This window comes from Micrasema longulum, unplaced genomic scaffold, assembly GCF_059751315.1.
Source record: "Micrasema longulum isolate JH-2025_06_02 unplaced genomic scaffold, ASM5975131v1 h1tg000988l, whole genome shotgun sequence".
Taxonomy (NCBI): domain Eukaryota; kingdom Metazoa; phylum Arthropoda; class Insecta; order Trichoptera; family Brachycentridae; genus Micrasema; species Micrasema longulum.
This window is the reverse complement of record NW_028278177.1, coordinates 361,211-374,926: the sequence shown is the minus strand read 5'-3', so window position 1 is coordinate 374,926 and position 13,716 is coordinate 361,211. Positions and strand designations below refer to the sequence as shown.

At 33.8% G+C, this 13,716-nt stretch overlaps 1 protein-coding gene across 1 annotated transcript in view; it reads left to right on the top strand.

The window, feature by feature from the left end:
- Nucleotides 1-13,716, top strand: part of LOC148277725 (G protein-coupled receptor Mth2-like) — a 149,173-nt gene that overhangs the window by 124,766 nt on the left and 10,691 nt on the right. The window contains exon 5 of the mRNA XM_088232495.1: nucleotides 8,587-8,771. Coding sequence (XP_088088621.1) covers nucleotides 8,587-8,771 — 185 coding nt within the window. The remainder of the gene's footprint in view (nucleotides 1-8,586; nucleotides 8,772-13,716) is intronic.

Sequence of the window (13,716 nt, the reverse complement as noted above, 5' to 3'; positions counted from 1 at the left end):
AAACAACAAACAACAAACAACAAACAACAAACAACAAACAACAAACAACAAACAACAAACAACAAACAACAAACAACAAACAACAAACAACAAACAACAAACAACAAACAACAAACAACAAACAACAAACAACAAACAACAAACAACAAACAACAAACAACAAACAACAAACAACAAACAACAAACAACAAACAACAAACAACAAACAACAAACAACAAACAACAAACAACAAACAACAAACAACAAACAACAAACAACAAACAACAAACAAACCATTACGCCGTTTCCCCGTAGCGTTAGGCAGAGAGGATAGAACGTTATATCACTCTGTCTTTGCACACAGACCTCGATTCCTCTACAATCATACATTTTCTCAAGCACGCACGCTGATTATTCCAACCCTTGACATGACCATCTTCAAGTATTTGATAAACTTAATCGTACCATGTCTTTCTCGGTCTTCCTCGTTTTCTGTATCTATCGACATTCGCATCTTAGATCCTTTTAGCCGGTTTTTTCGCTGTCCATTCGCTCTACATGTCCAAACCAACGCAGCATCCCTTTCTTGATTCTGACGATAATGCATGTCTCAGCCTTACACAGTTCACGGATCTCGACATTTGTGCACCTATCATGCATCTTTTTACTACACATTCGTCTGAAGGATCGCATTTCGACAACATTTAACCTACATTCATCATTATTTTTCCAATTCCATACTTCGCTCCCATACATTAAAGTAGGCACTAGAACTCCATTGTGAACTGCTAGTTTTGCCTACCACAATAAACATTTGTTCGTCAAAGTAGATTCCAGTGCACCGTTCACCCTGTTCCCGGCACTCACCCCCCTTTCAATATCTTTCCATCCCTAGTTAACATACTTCCCAGATACACAAATTCTTCTACCTGATTCAGAATATCTCCGTTCACACTGATCTTACATTGAGTTATATTTTCATCCCTTTCAAAAACCATCACTTTCGATTTTTCACCATTCATTAGCAAATCGCTTTTCTTGCATACATCGTAGGTTTTTAGGAAAAATGTAATCTTGTGGAAAAAAGTCCGCCATGTAGAGTAGTGATTGGCTTTATATTTTAGTAAAGCTAGGGTTTCTTAGGACAGCGGTGCCCGTATCTTAACGGCCGTAGTAAACGGTGATGCGGTGGACAGCCGTCGTAACGGTGACTAGAGAGTGGTTTCCTAATAAAACGATGTTAAACGGTGTTGATAACACCGTTTTCCTATGAAACCACTCTCTAGTCACCTCTACGACGTCTGTCCACCGCATCACCGTTCACTACGGCCGTTAACATACGGGCACCGCTGTCCTATGAAACCCTAACTTTAGACAGTAATTATATTACCTTCCATACAGCAAAAAAGATTCAGATTAATTATTCTGTCTATAATAATAATTCAGTACCTTTTGCACCACTGGGTGCGCATAATTTAGATGCCAAACCAAAAATGGCTTCATAAAAATTTTTTTTATTTTTTTATCAGGCACTTGCTAAAATAGACTTGTAACTCAAAAAAGCAGAATTTCCAGCATAGTCAAAACACCACGTTGCGTTGTCCTTTTTTTTATTGAGTTTTTTTGTTTTCATTTTTTATCACCTTTTATGAAAACGCCTATGAGTCATATATATTTTAGATTTTTCTTTAAAATGCTAAAACACTTTTTAAAGAATATCTTGATTTAAAAAAAATATGACACCGTTTGAGAACGGCGGCGTTCAAATAAGTGTCAGTGTAAATGCTTCATCCAGTCATAAAGCAGGTAAATCGTTAAGCTAGATTTATGTGATTTTTCTATCATATGAGAGTTTTTTAAAGTAATTTATTCTGTACATGACTAGAAATCTGATTTTTTTAGTTATGAATCTATTTTATCGGCTCTGCGATAGATATAGAAATTGATTACATCCTTGAAAAGCTGTAAATAACATTTAAGTATAACTCTTTTTTCTTTTTTGCCTGTTACAAATCACGCAATGGTAGCCATCGTTCCGATCCAATATTTTTACGCTGAGTCATTACTTATAACCGTTAAAATAGCCGAACTATTAAAACTACCCGCTCATTTTAGATTATCTATTGTTAAAGGCAGGGTTGTTACAAATAAGAATTCCCCACATTCCCATGGAGGTGAAGGTCGTTTTGGTGTTATGGTAAAACCGTGGTTAGGTTGATATTTAACCAGCTATAAACCAATATCACATCACGAACTGTTGCACACTTAATATACTTTTTTACTTCCGCGTCGCGTGACTTTCAGCCATCCAAGTTCATAAATTATTTCGTTGTAACTTTTATTATTTTTTACCATAAATAAATGTTATTAATTTGCAATAATTGTTTGCATTTATTAAAAAAAAAACTAAGGCTGATAAAAGGTAAGGAAATCATATAATTATGCCGTTTTGAAACGTCGTCCAAATTATTTTTTTTGAAAGATCTGACTACAATTATTGTTTCGCCTTATAATGAAATTCTTAAATAAAAGTTATATGTCTAGTTTTAGGTCTGGGTACTTAAATAATATTATCAAATTACAACAGGGATGGAGAATACCTTAAATAAGGGAATATGGATGTCAAGTCATTTACAGGGCTTATAACCTGTCATTGGCTGGTTTAAGTGGCCACTTTACACACTGTGTAACATTCACCATTTTGCCTATCTTCGAACATCCATATTTTTTCAATTCTTCCATCTGTTGATTTTAGTGAAGTTAAAGAGCTGAAACCTTTATTGTTGTGAAGAGATTCATCTGACTGAATTATTTCACATACTAGGCAACGCCTGAAAACAATTTTTCAATTTTTAAACTTCTTCTTTCATTTTGAAGTTAATTCCGTAAATTTCTAAAATGTTTACTTTTCGATTTGGTTTTGAGTTTGTTTGGGTTTTGGATTTTGGGAACAAAATAACGATGCTACGTCTCCATAAACTAACGAATCTTCGTGTTTCTTTCAAAGCGATAGTTGGAAGACCAAGCTATTTATAAACCCGATAAAATATATCATTCCGTCGGGAAAACTCTTATTGATAAACAGCACAACTATTCGATTACCTAAATAATTTCTCCCTAATACCACGTGAGCGAGGCCGCGGTAAAAGCTAGCCGATAATAAATTGCTATAGTAATTTGTGAATGCTTGTAATGGTAAGGGGAAGTAAGGTTACTGACTGCATAATAAATGTAAACAACGAATGTCTCGAACAAGAATTTTTGTATCTGAAAAGCATTTTATAACTAACATTGAAGTCCGAGAATGAACGCAGCAGCCTCCTATAACGAGCGTCTTGAGGATGCGGCGGTGAACATGGCTTTGACACGTGCTGCGCATGCCTCAGGAGAACCTAAACCCTAGTTGCCTCTTCTTTAAACTTGCGGGATCACGCCGTCCTGGAAGACCGTCAATGACGATCTTTTGACTTTATTCGACGGAATTAGGGGGCGCTGGATTGACATGGGAAGAAACGAGAGTGCTAGCTGGCAATTGGATCTCCTGGAAGCAGCTAGTGATGTCCACATGCTCCACTTAGGAGCGGATGTGGAAAAGAATTGAAGAGAAGAAGAAAAGCATGTTTTCAAGAGATGGAAGAGAGAAAAAGATGTTGAAAGGAGAGTGAATGCGGGCAACAAAATGAACGGAGTACTAAACACAGTAATTGGTAATAAAAATATGCCAATCGAAGCTAAACTGGCAGTGCACAACGGAGTTTTAGTCCCAACACTTAGGTATGGAAGTGAAACGTGGAACTGGCCGAGGAAGGATGAAAGCCGAGTGAACGCGGTTGAACTGCGATCTCGAATGTGCGAGAAATCAATTTATGACAGGGTACGAATAATAAAATCAGGCAAGAGTGTAAACCTGAGTCAAGTATAATTGATAAGATTAATAAAGAATCTCTTAGATGGTTTGGTCATGTAGAACAAACTGACGACGAAAGAATGGTAAAACAAGTATATGTGGAGAAAATATACGGTAACGTGAGACGAGAACGACCAAGGAAGATGTGGCATGATCAGATAAACCAAAATCTTAAGCCTGGTCATGTCAAAATCAGACAGAACCGAAGGGCATGCATGACAAAATGTATGAATAAGCTAGGAATGTATGCCAGGATAGACATGTGTGGCGGTCCATTCTCTCTGCCAACCCCTACGGAGAAAAAGCGTGATGGTAGTAGAAGTAGCAATAGTATTTGTAATATACTTTCCTACATTAAATAAAAACAGTAATTAATTAAACTGTTACTTCAAATGAAACATCCTGTACACAGAAGAGGTTAAGTCCACTATCTACAGTAATTTGTATATACATGCAATGTTATCCTTCTTGTACTAATTAATTACTTTAGTAATTTCCCTAGCATTATATTGTAATCCCATACTTAGGGTAGGGAATAGAATATTATGTTCCTATTAATCCTGTCCACACTATGTGTAACCTTAATCCTGTAATTAAACCAAAAGATACGTGTCATAAAATTTTACGTTGTGTTTATTCATTATAATTAAAATTTAAATAAAACAACTTTTTTTTTTAAAATTTTTTACTGGAGTATAATTGGGGTTTGTTTTTCAAAACGCGATATTCGCCCCCCATGGCAATTTGTTTTTTTAAACATTTATTTAATGCCAGTATCGAAAAGCATCGATTACCTGAAAAAAAACTCACGAAAACTCGCTAAAAACCGGCTTTAAAATTAACAATGTTTTATCGTTTTTTCAAAACACGAAATTGTATTGATGCTTTATAATTTATACTGGGTGCTGTTGATCTGTAAAAGAAAGTTGTAAACTCTATAAATTAGATGACGTTTAAGTTTATTGAGAGGCGTAATTCAATCACAAACCCTCTCCTGACAAATTGCGTTTCAAGCAAATGTCAAGTTTTGAAAAAACGGTTCTCAATTTAAAAACCGGTCGATAAAAAAAAAGATGGCGGTTAAAAAAAACAAATGTGTTTTATTAAATTTTTATTTTATTATTGTACTTATTCATTTCACTCAATAAAATCGATATTTATGTTGATAGATATCTTAACAGAGACGAAGAAATCAAATGAATAGGTTTATCAAATAAAACATACCTTTAAGGTTTTTATTAAAACGGTAAATTATTTTTTTTTCTAAATTACAGATTTTTCAAAAAAAAATATTGTATTACGTCTTTATCAAAATTTTGGTGTCAATTTTAACATTTCGAAATCAATATATTTTTAAAAATGATAATTAATTATTCATATTATTTTCAATGATTCACAAAATATTTTTACCAACCTTCCACTTGGCAAAATAACCCCAAGTAATTATTTACTATATTGTACTATTTTTCCTGGTGATTTTAACGATCTTTCTGACTTTAATCCATAAAAATATTTACGCATTCTGAATTCTAATGTACCAAAGCAATATTATATATTATGTTAGCATGCCACCATCACCACGTCTCTTATACGTGAAAAGCATAAAGTTATTTTGAGGAGGTTCAGACAGGATCTAATACAGAATCCGACGAGCTGAAGAATTGCAGCACCAGAACCCTTTCAAAAATTTGAACTTCAACGCATTATTTTAAGTAATGGAAATAAAAGATTTCTGCCGTAGTCATTCGGTCATATAAACTGACGAACCGAAGGACGATCATTAAAAAATATACCCAATATTCCAAATATATTTTAGAATTTAGAAAAATAAAATTAAGCACCCACTCGTAAACTATCGTCAAAATGTACATTTTAATAACTACGAAGAAGCTGCAGTACATAACCAAATCGATATATTGCAATCTAGAAGAATCGTTAATGATACCGTCTTCCTTTACAAAATATGCAACAACTTAGATTGCCCTCAACTGCTTGAGAAAATTAAAATTCGTATCCCTAAACGTACATCTTGGCTGCAACAATTGTTTCGTGTTGGTATTTCAAGCACAAATAACAATAAGAATGCATCCTTTTCCCAGAATTCTAAATTATTACATCTTTTTTTCTGAAATCGATAGATATTTCCTCACTCTATATAACCATAAAGAAAATGCTACGACCTTAATCGGAAATAATAATAATTATTTTATCTAACTGTACCTACCCAACATTTCATTTTTTGGTAAAGAAGAAAGGAGGGAGACTGATCTTGGGTTACTCCGTGTGGATCCGCCGGTAAAAGTATTTTTAAGACCGAGTAAACCAAAAACTTTTTCTTTTATTTTATTATTTCATAACTATTGTTTTTTTTACTAGTGGAATGATGTAGAGTAGCTTTTTAAAGGTATGCTTTTAAAAAAAAATGTATTTAGTTATAATTCATAACATATTATTTAGAAAACTATAATTGGCCTTTAATTTTGTTTTATTTGTAAATGTTGTATTTTTTTGTTATTATGGCTGTTGTTTTCTTTTAATAAATAAAAATAAAAAAGTTGGGATCCCTCATTTCATATTATGGTATAATAAAAGCTATAGCTGAGCTTCCATGAGCACCTTGCGAATGCTTGCGCTGCCATCTAGCGGCGAGATTCACAAAACTGAAAATTCTCACTCGCACATCTAAGAAAAACTACTTTAAAATTTTTAACATTCGCATGTTTTGACCTCAGATCAATACAAGCTAATACAAGATTTGAATATATTAAAATTGCATTCAAATTACAAATAGTATTATAAAGAACGTTACACATTGTGTACGTAAATCGGAAACCCGATTATTCTTGCGTTTGTTAATTTCTCATAATTTCCCCCAAAATTAGTATTGTATCTTACTTAAGCTAGTACGATAAATCTTATTGTGGTCAGTGTGATAATCTAGCCCCGACAATGAAATTGTAATAACGTCTTTTTAGCCATAAAAGCAACCCCTTTCATGTTAACCCATTTGAATAACTGTGGAACCAAAATCCTACCGCAATTATTGTGGTACGATTTTGGTACCTCAATTTTGTTTGTATTATGTATGTTTATCTACTGTACTAAAATCTAAATTCGGTTATTTAAAACAATAAAATGAAGAAGAACCTTCTTGAAAAGACAAAATTGTGAGACGTTGTAAGTATTTTTATTTTATTTTTAAAATCTTGCGTTTATCCAAATGTTTATAGAAAAAAAACTGGGTTTCACCCCCAAGGGAGTTAGTAAGATAAACAAATTACAACAGAGATGGAGAACACTTTAATTTGGAAATATAGAAATCTAGGCATTTACAGGACTTAAAATCTGTCATTTGCTGGTTTATGTGGTCATTTTACACCCTGGTCCAAAATTGTTTTTAAGCATTGCTTAGTATGTGCAATATTTTTTTCAGATTTTTTTTTTCACAATAATACAGGTTTCAGCTATTTAACTTTACTAAAATCAACAGATAGAAGAATTGAAGAAACTTGGGTGTTCAAACATAGGCAAAATGGTGAATATTAGACAACGTACAAAGTGGCCATTTTAATTTGTAAATGACAATTTGTAAGCCAAGTAAATACTTAAACTTCTGTATTTCCTTTGCTTAAATGTTTTTCAAACGTAACAATATGAAATATGAAGTAATTAGTAATTTGAATAATATTCTTGATAAAAATAAAATAAAAGAAATACAAATAAAACAAATAAGACATAATAAATTAATCCATCTAATGATTACTGTGTGTGGATTTATTTGTATGACCGGTGTAAAATCGATATATTAAGATTCAACCCTGTGCTTGTATAAAGAAGGGTGTAATAATTTAGTATCGGGCGGGTCAACGAGTTGAAATAGTATTTTTAAAGCATTTATCCCCTGCTTAGCGCGGGTTATCAAACCGATTTATATCGAAAAACAGTTTATCTTTCCGCTAATATAAAAGTAAAAGGTACTTTGGCGGTTTTACCTTGGCAAACCCAAGTTTAGCCAGTGCTTAGCTTGATAAATGGGAACATTTAGTCATAGGAAGAGGAATAATTTATACCCCTTGAATATGGGGATAAAAATGAGGTCGCTTTTCAGGTTATACAGTTTTTTTACTTACATCCTATTTTATCTTAGTATTTAACTACCTGTTTATCACATTTATATTTTTATTTAATCTAAGTCCATCTTCACAATGCCCCCTTATACTCAGTTGAAACATACCTATTACATATTATGTGTTTAGTCAATAATATTTTAATTGTGTCTAATTTTTTTATAAAATGTCTTTCATCTCCGTTGTAACATATTAATAATATACTATCGAGAAGGTTGAATCCAGTTCTTATGTACAAAATTTTGGACAAACTCAAAATGTTGTTGATAAAACCAGCTTATTCAAGAAGAAGTTTAAAAATTAAAAAGTATTTTCAGGCGTTACCTAGTATGTAGTTGAAATAATTCGATCAGGATCTCACCGACATCAATAAAGGCATCACTTTTTAAACTTCGCATAGATCATAAATGAAAATATTGAATGTGAATGTAACTCAAGGTATAAAGTGGCCACTTAAACCAGGCATTGACTGGTCATTAGACCTCTAAATGCCTAGATTTCTGTCTTTCTTGCTATAACATGTTCTTCATCTTATTTGTAATGTATTAATATTAAATTTTAATTTGTTCCAGCGGGTTCCGGGCCCCGCGCCAGGGGCGGCGCGTGGCGGAGCGCCGGCGCTTCCTGCTGTACTGCCTGTATGCCTGGGGCGCCCCCACGGTCCTGACCGGGGTCTGCGCCCTCATGCAGTTCCACTCCGGGATCCCCAAGCACCACGTGCGCCCCCAGTTCGGCGTGGACAAGTGCTGGTTCTTCGGCAAGTGCTCGAAAAAAAAACAATTATAACTTATTAAAACTAGTTGTTTAGATTTTTCTTATAACTATCTAAATAAATACATTACGTAACGATTATCAGCTTCAACATATGAAACAATACAAATAAACTGTAATTACAAAATATGTAAATTATCAGCTGAATTTCAAAATGATGTTAGGGTCAAATTTTTCTTGGAAAACATTTCTATAGGCTGATTTCAGGAAGTATATATAATCCAAATATACTGAAAGAGATCAGTTTGTATGTTCCTAAAAATAATACTAGAGTGAGATTTCATGCACTGTTTTACGCACCCAGAAGCCGTACAAATTGAAGTCAGAATTCACCCATTAATATGGCAATTCGCTTGTTGAATACGACTTTTGCGGATAATATGGATCTATTTTTCTGTACATATCGGCAGTTTAGCAGCTATCTGCTTTCTTTTTATTAACTTCTAATTTATATTAAATGTAAATTTTACAGTTTGCATAACGTGCTGAGAACAAAAAAATAACCCGTAAACAACCGTTAAGTAATGCATACTAAAATCGGCATGTAAATAATTACATACATTGTTAGACAGGAGAAAAGGTATGCGAATTCGTAATTCTTGTTTTTTAAAAATCTAATTTTTTTTCTTCTTCTTTTCCCTGGCACCATTCCAACCCAATGTCTCCATGGTATGTTGGGGCCAGCTCTTATCATCCTCAAGCTGTAGGTCTGTCTGTCTCGGAAGACGTCCCCCAGGCCGCACCTCGGTATCTGGTTACCTCTTTGCACTACCCCTCGAATTATTCGGTCTTCCTCTGGTTGTTATTCGAAGAAGATCCATGGAGATTGCTTGGCTCAAAGTGTGATATTTCCATACCATATCAATAAAAGAATGAAACATTCTTAATTATAGCTATTTTTAAACAGATGTAAATTTATTGAAAAAATAAAAGATCAGTGATTTTTAATCGCCAAATTTGGAAACGTGTTTATATTTTTTGACGTTTAATCATGTTTGGCCATATATGAAGCAAAAATTAGTCGCACGGAAAAAATCAATATCCCCAAATTAACCGCTCTTTAGGGATTATAGAAAACTCCGCGATTACAAACGCTATTTTTATCGGTACATATCGAGACGGAATGAAAAATAATCGATATTTAAGTAAATGTATATATTTGTATGAAAATTTAAAATATCTTCATCGGGTACCTGTAATTAAAAATGTTTGGGAAAAAATTAGAAAAAAAATTACACGATTTGGTTTTAGGAATGAATATGGTACAAAAGAAGCTCTCTGTTGTATTCAATTGCTTGTTGTTGCCGCGACATGGACGTAAATGCATACGTATGTTTCATAGACTATGCCAAAGCTTTTGATAAACTCCGTCACCAAGAACTTCTAGAAATTTTAAAAATAAACAACCTAGATTCTAGAGATATAAGGATAATTGGTAATACTGGCATCAAAAAGCTGCAGTGAAAGTGGATGACGAATTTACATCGGATATAGACATATGTCGAGAAGTCCGGCAAGGATGCATTCTGTCTCCTCTCCTTTTTAATATGTACTAGAAAACCAGTTTTAGAGATGCGCTAAATGAACTAACAAACAGCATTAGCATAAATGGACAAATTATAAACAATATCCGATTCGCGGATGATACTGTCCTTCAAGCAGATAGTGTGGAAAGCCTGCAACTATTATTGGACAAAGTTCACACGGCAAGTTTGAATAAAGGGCTAGAGATGAATATTTCCGAGACTGAATGTATGGTTATTCGGAAAAAGCCACAAACTTTCCCAATGACTTTAAATTTGGAGCGCAGGTAATTGAGCAAGTTCATCAATATAAATATTTAGGGTGCTGGCTGAATGATAAATCGGATCACTCGCAAGAGATCAAAGTCAGAATAGAGATGGCGCGAGACTGCTATTTCAGGATGCGTGACCTTCTTTGCAGTGGAGACTTTAATTTAGACTTCCGAAAGCGCATTGTTCGATGTTACGTCTTCTCAGTACTTTTTTACGGCGTCGAAACGTGGACACTCACCCAAAACACTTCAAAAAGATCGAAGCCTTTGAAAAGTGGTGCTACAGGAGGATATTGAAAATCTCCTGGGTGCATAGAGTCCGAAACGATGATGTTCTCCGACGGATGGAAAAAGATAAAGAGGTACTGAAGACTATAAAGAAAAGAAAACTTAAGTACTTTGGGCATGTGATGAAAGGCGAAAAATATAAAATTTTACGAGTCATTCTACAGGGAAGGATTGAAGGAAGACGCAGTGCATGTAGAAGGCGCATCTCTTGGCTTAAGAACTCGCGCGACTGGTTCCATTGCAGCACTCGGTCCTTGTTCAGGGCAGCTGCCAATAAAGTAAGAATCGCAACGATGATTTCAATTAGATGAATCTCACCCGCATAAATAAAATTTTTAGCTCTTTAACTTCACAAACATCAACAGATGAAAAAATTGAAGGAATATAGATGTTCAAATATGGGCAGAATGGTGAATGTTACACAGTGTGTAAAGTGGCCACTTAAACCAGCCATTGACAGGTCATAAGCCTTGTAGATGCCGAGACTTCTATATTACCTTTTCTTAAATGTTCTTCATCTCTGTTGTAATATGTTGATATAAACAGCTCCCCAGGGAGTTGAATCCAGTCCTTGTTTACAAAAATTTGGACAAACTAAAAATATTATTAAAGTAAGTATTTGTTGACATACATGAATGTATTGTGAAATAGTTAATGAAGCTTTATAGTTTTATATCTTTAGATAATTGTTGTGGAAATTGTATAAATAATATTACAATAGGTTGGTGTTCTTTTTGATTTTAATACGTGATTAAAATATTATAAATTTCTGTTTTTATGCTTGTAAAAAATAAATAAAGTGTTTGATTTCTTTTATTATAAGTCCAAAAACGTAATTATACTTTATAAATAAATGTTAACTTTCCATTGAAGTACGGGCCGTGGATATTTGTCTGAACAGCATTTAATTGCGATTCGCATTTGAATTCGGCAAACATTTCTATTTCTTTGGGTTAAAATAATATTTCTCAGAAATAGATTATTTTCTAACACTCCATTTTAACATCAATGTTGAATAATAATATATTCCTTCAGAGAGAGGAGGATATTTGCTCAGAGTTCCGTGAGAAATGTAACAACTAACAATATTGTGCGCGTGTGTTTATTGTTTCTACGCTCGCGCTGTTCCAACCAAAGTGTTTATTTGTTATTTGTTGTATTTGGTATATACATATTGTATACTATTGTATGCATTCCTGGGCCCGTATCCTCATGGGAAGATAACGACGTCATACCTTCACCTTGACGGTATAGTTCTATAGTTGAAGATAAATTCTCTCTAGCGATTACTAAGATACACTACCGACCCCCCCACCTTTAAGTTTTGGGTAAGTACAACGATATGAAATAAGGAGAAGCGTACGTCACGGTACACATATCTACTCACTAAAATGACATAGCTTCAGTATGAAGTCATAGTTAAAGAAAAAATTCTCCCGGCCGGCTACAAAGATATACTACCTCCATCATCGGTTTATACCGACGGGTCTAGAAACCCTCGATACGTTTATCTACTCATTAAAAGGGACAAAAAATTTGTTCCACAGAGCAATTTTTCCTTTAATTACGATATGCTCAAATTTTAAATCGTTTTGAGGTTGTCACTTTTTTCTTAAAAACCTATTGAAAATGTGAAAGAAAAATAAGTCAATTTTGAAGACAAGTTCAATTCCGACATAACGCTTAGTGTGCTAAAATGAACGCCTAGATGCATAAAATAATGTCGCTAGGTTCTGACCTATTAACATTTTTTCCATCTGTTTTACTATATTTCTGAATGTAGGTATCGATACGTTAAAGAAGCTGGCTTTGTAGTCAATCGGTAGATAAATACAGACGATCGTTAAGCGTAGCGTCTAAGGTATTTCCAAAATTCGTATAAAACTCATGTTTAAGCGAGCATTTTTTGCTTGAATTAGGATTTATTGGAGTTTATAATCACTTTGAAGTGTGCTCTTTTTATCACAGAAGCCTTTTTATTACAATATGAATGTGAACTATTTTTTATGTAAATGACGTAAAGAACGCGGACTAATTTTTTGCAGTCATTCATTGGGTTGTGTCGATCATATTATGATCTCCATATGACAAGTAGGAAGAATATACCGAGGTAGATACAGATAGTGCAGAAGTTAAGGATACCGTCTCGACATGAAAAGATGAAGATAATGTTCATAATCGAGGCGCTGGGCCCGTATTATAATGGAAAGTTATAACGCATCTTCAATTTTATCTACTATTAAAAATATGTTTTCTGTATGAAAAATAGAGGGAGAGACTAACAGAGAGACTATCACTCCCTCTCACTTCTGTTCAATGTACTTCATAGTCCTAACGCTCCTATATACCTGTGTGAAAAATTTCAACGCTTATCAGTTCATGGTTTACCTCTTCGTTCTCATTCTCAAGGCACTCTCTTAATACCCATCCACAATTCCTCTTACTTCTCTAACTCATATAGTGTCCATGCGGCTTGACTGTGGAATCATCTCCCATCCACCATCAAAGATGTTACTACATTATCTCTGTTTAAATCACGTCTGAAGAAACATCTCCTTTCTCTTCCTTAATATTTCCTCCTTTCCTCCTTTCCTCTTTCCTCTTTTTTTCCTTTTTTCCATTGAGTAATTTAAGGTAATTTATTACGTTTATTTAAATTTTAATATATGTATATCTTTTGCTTTTTAATCTTTTTTTCTATTGAATATGTTCTGTAACTTGAATTATAAAAATAAAACTATTTTGTTATTGGTTGGTTGGTTGGAAGAAATTGCCATTTGGCAATAAGCCCGCCAATGTACAAATAACATTAAATATGATATTCATTTTTTTTTCTAAACATGTTCAC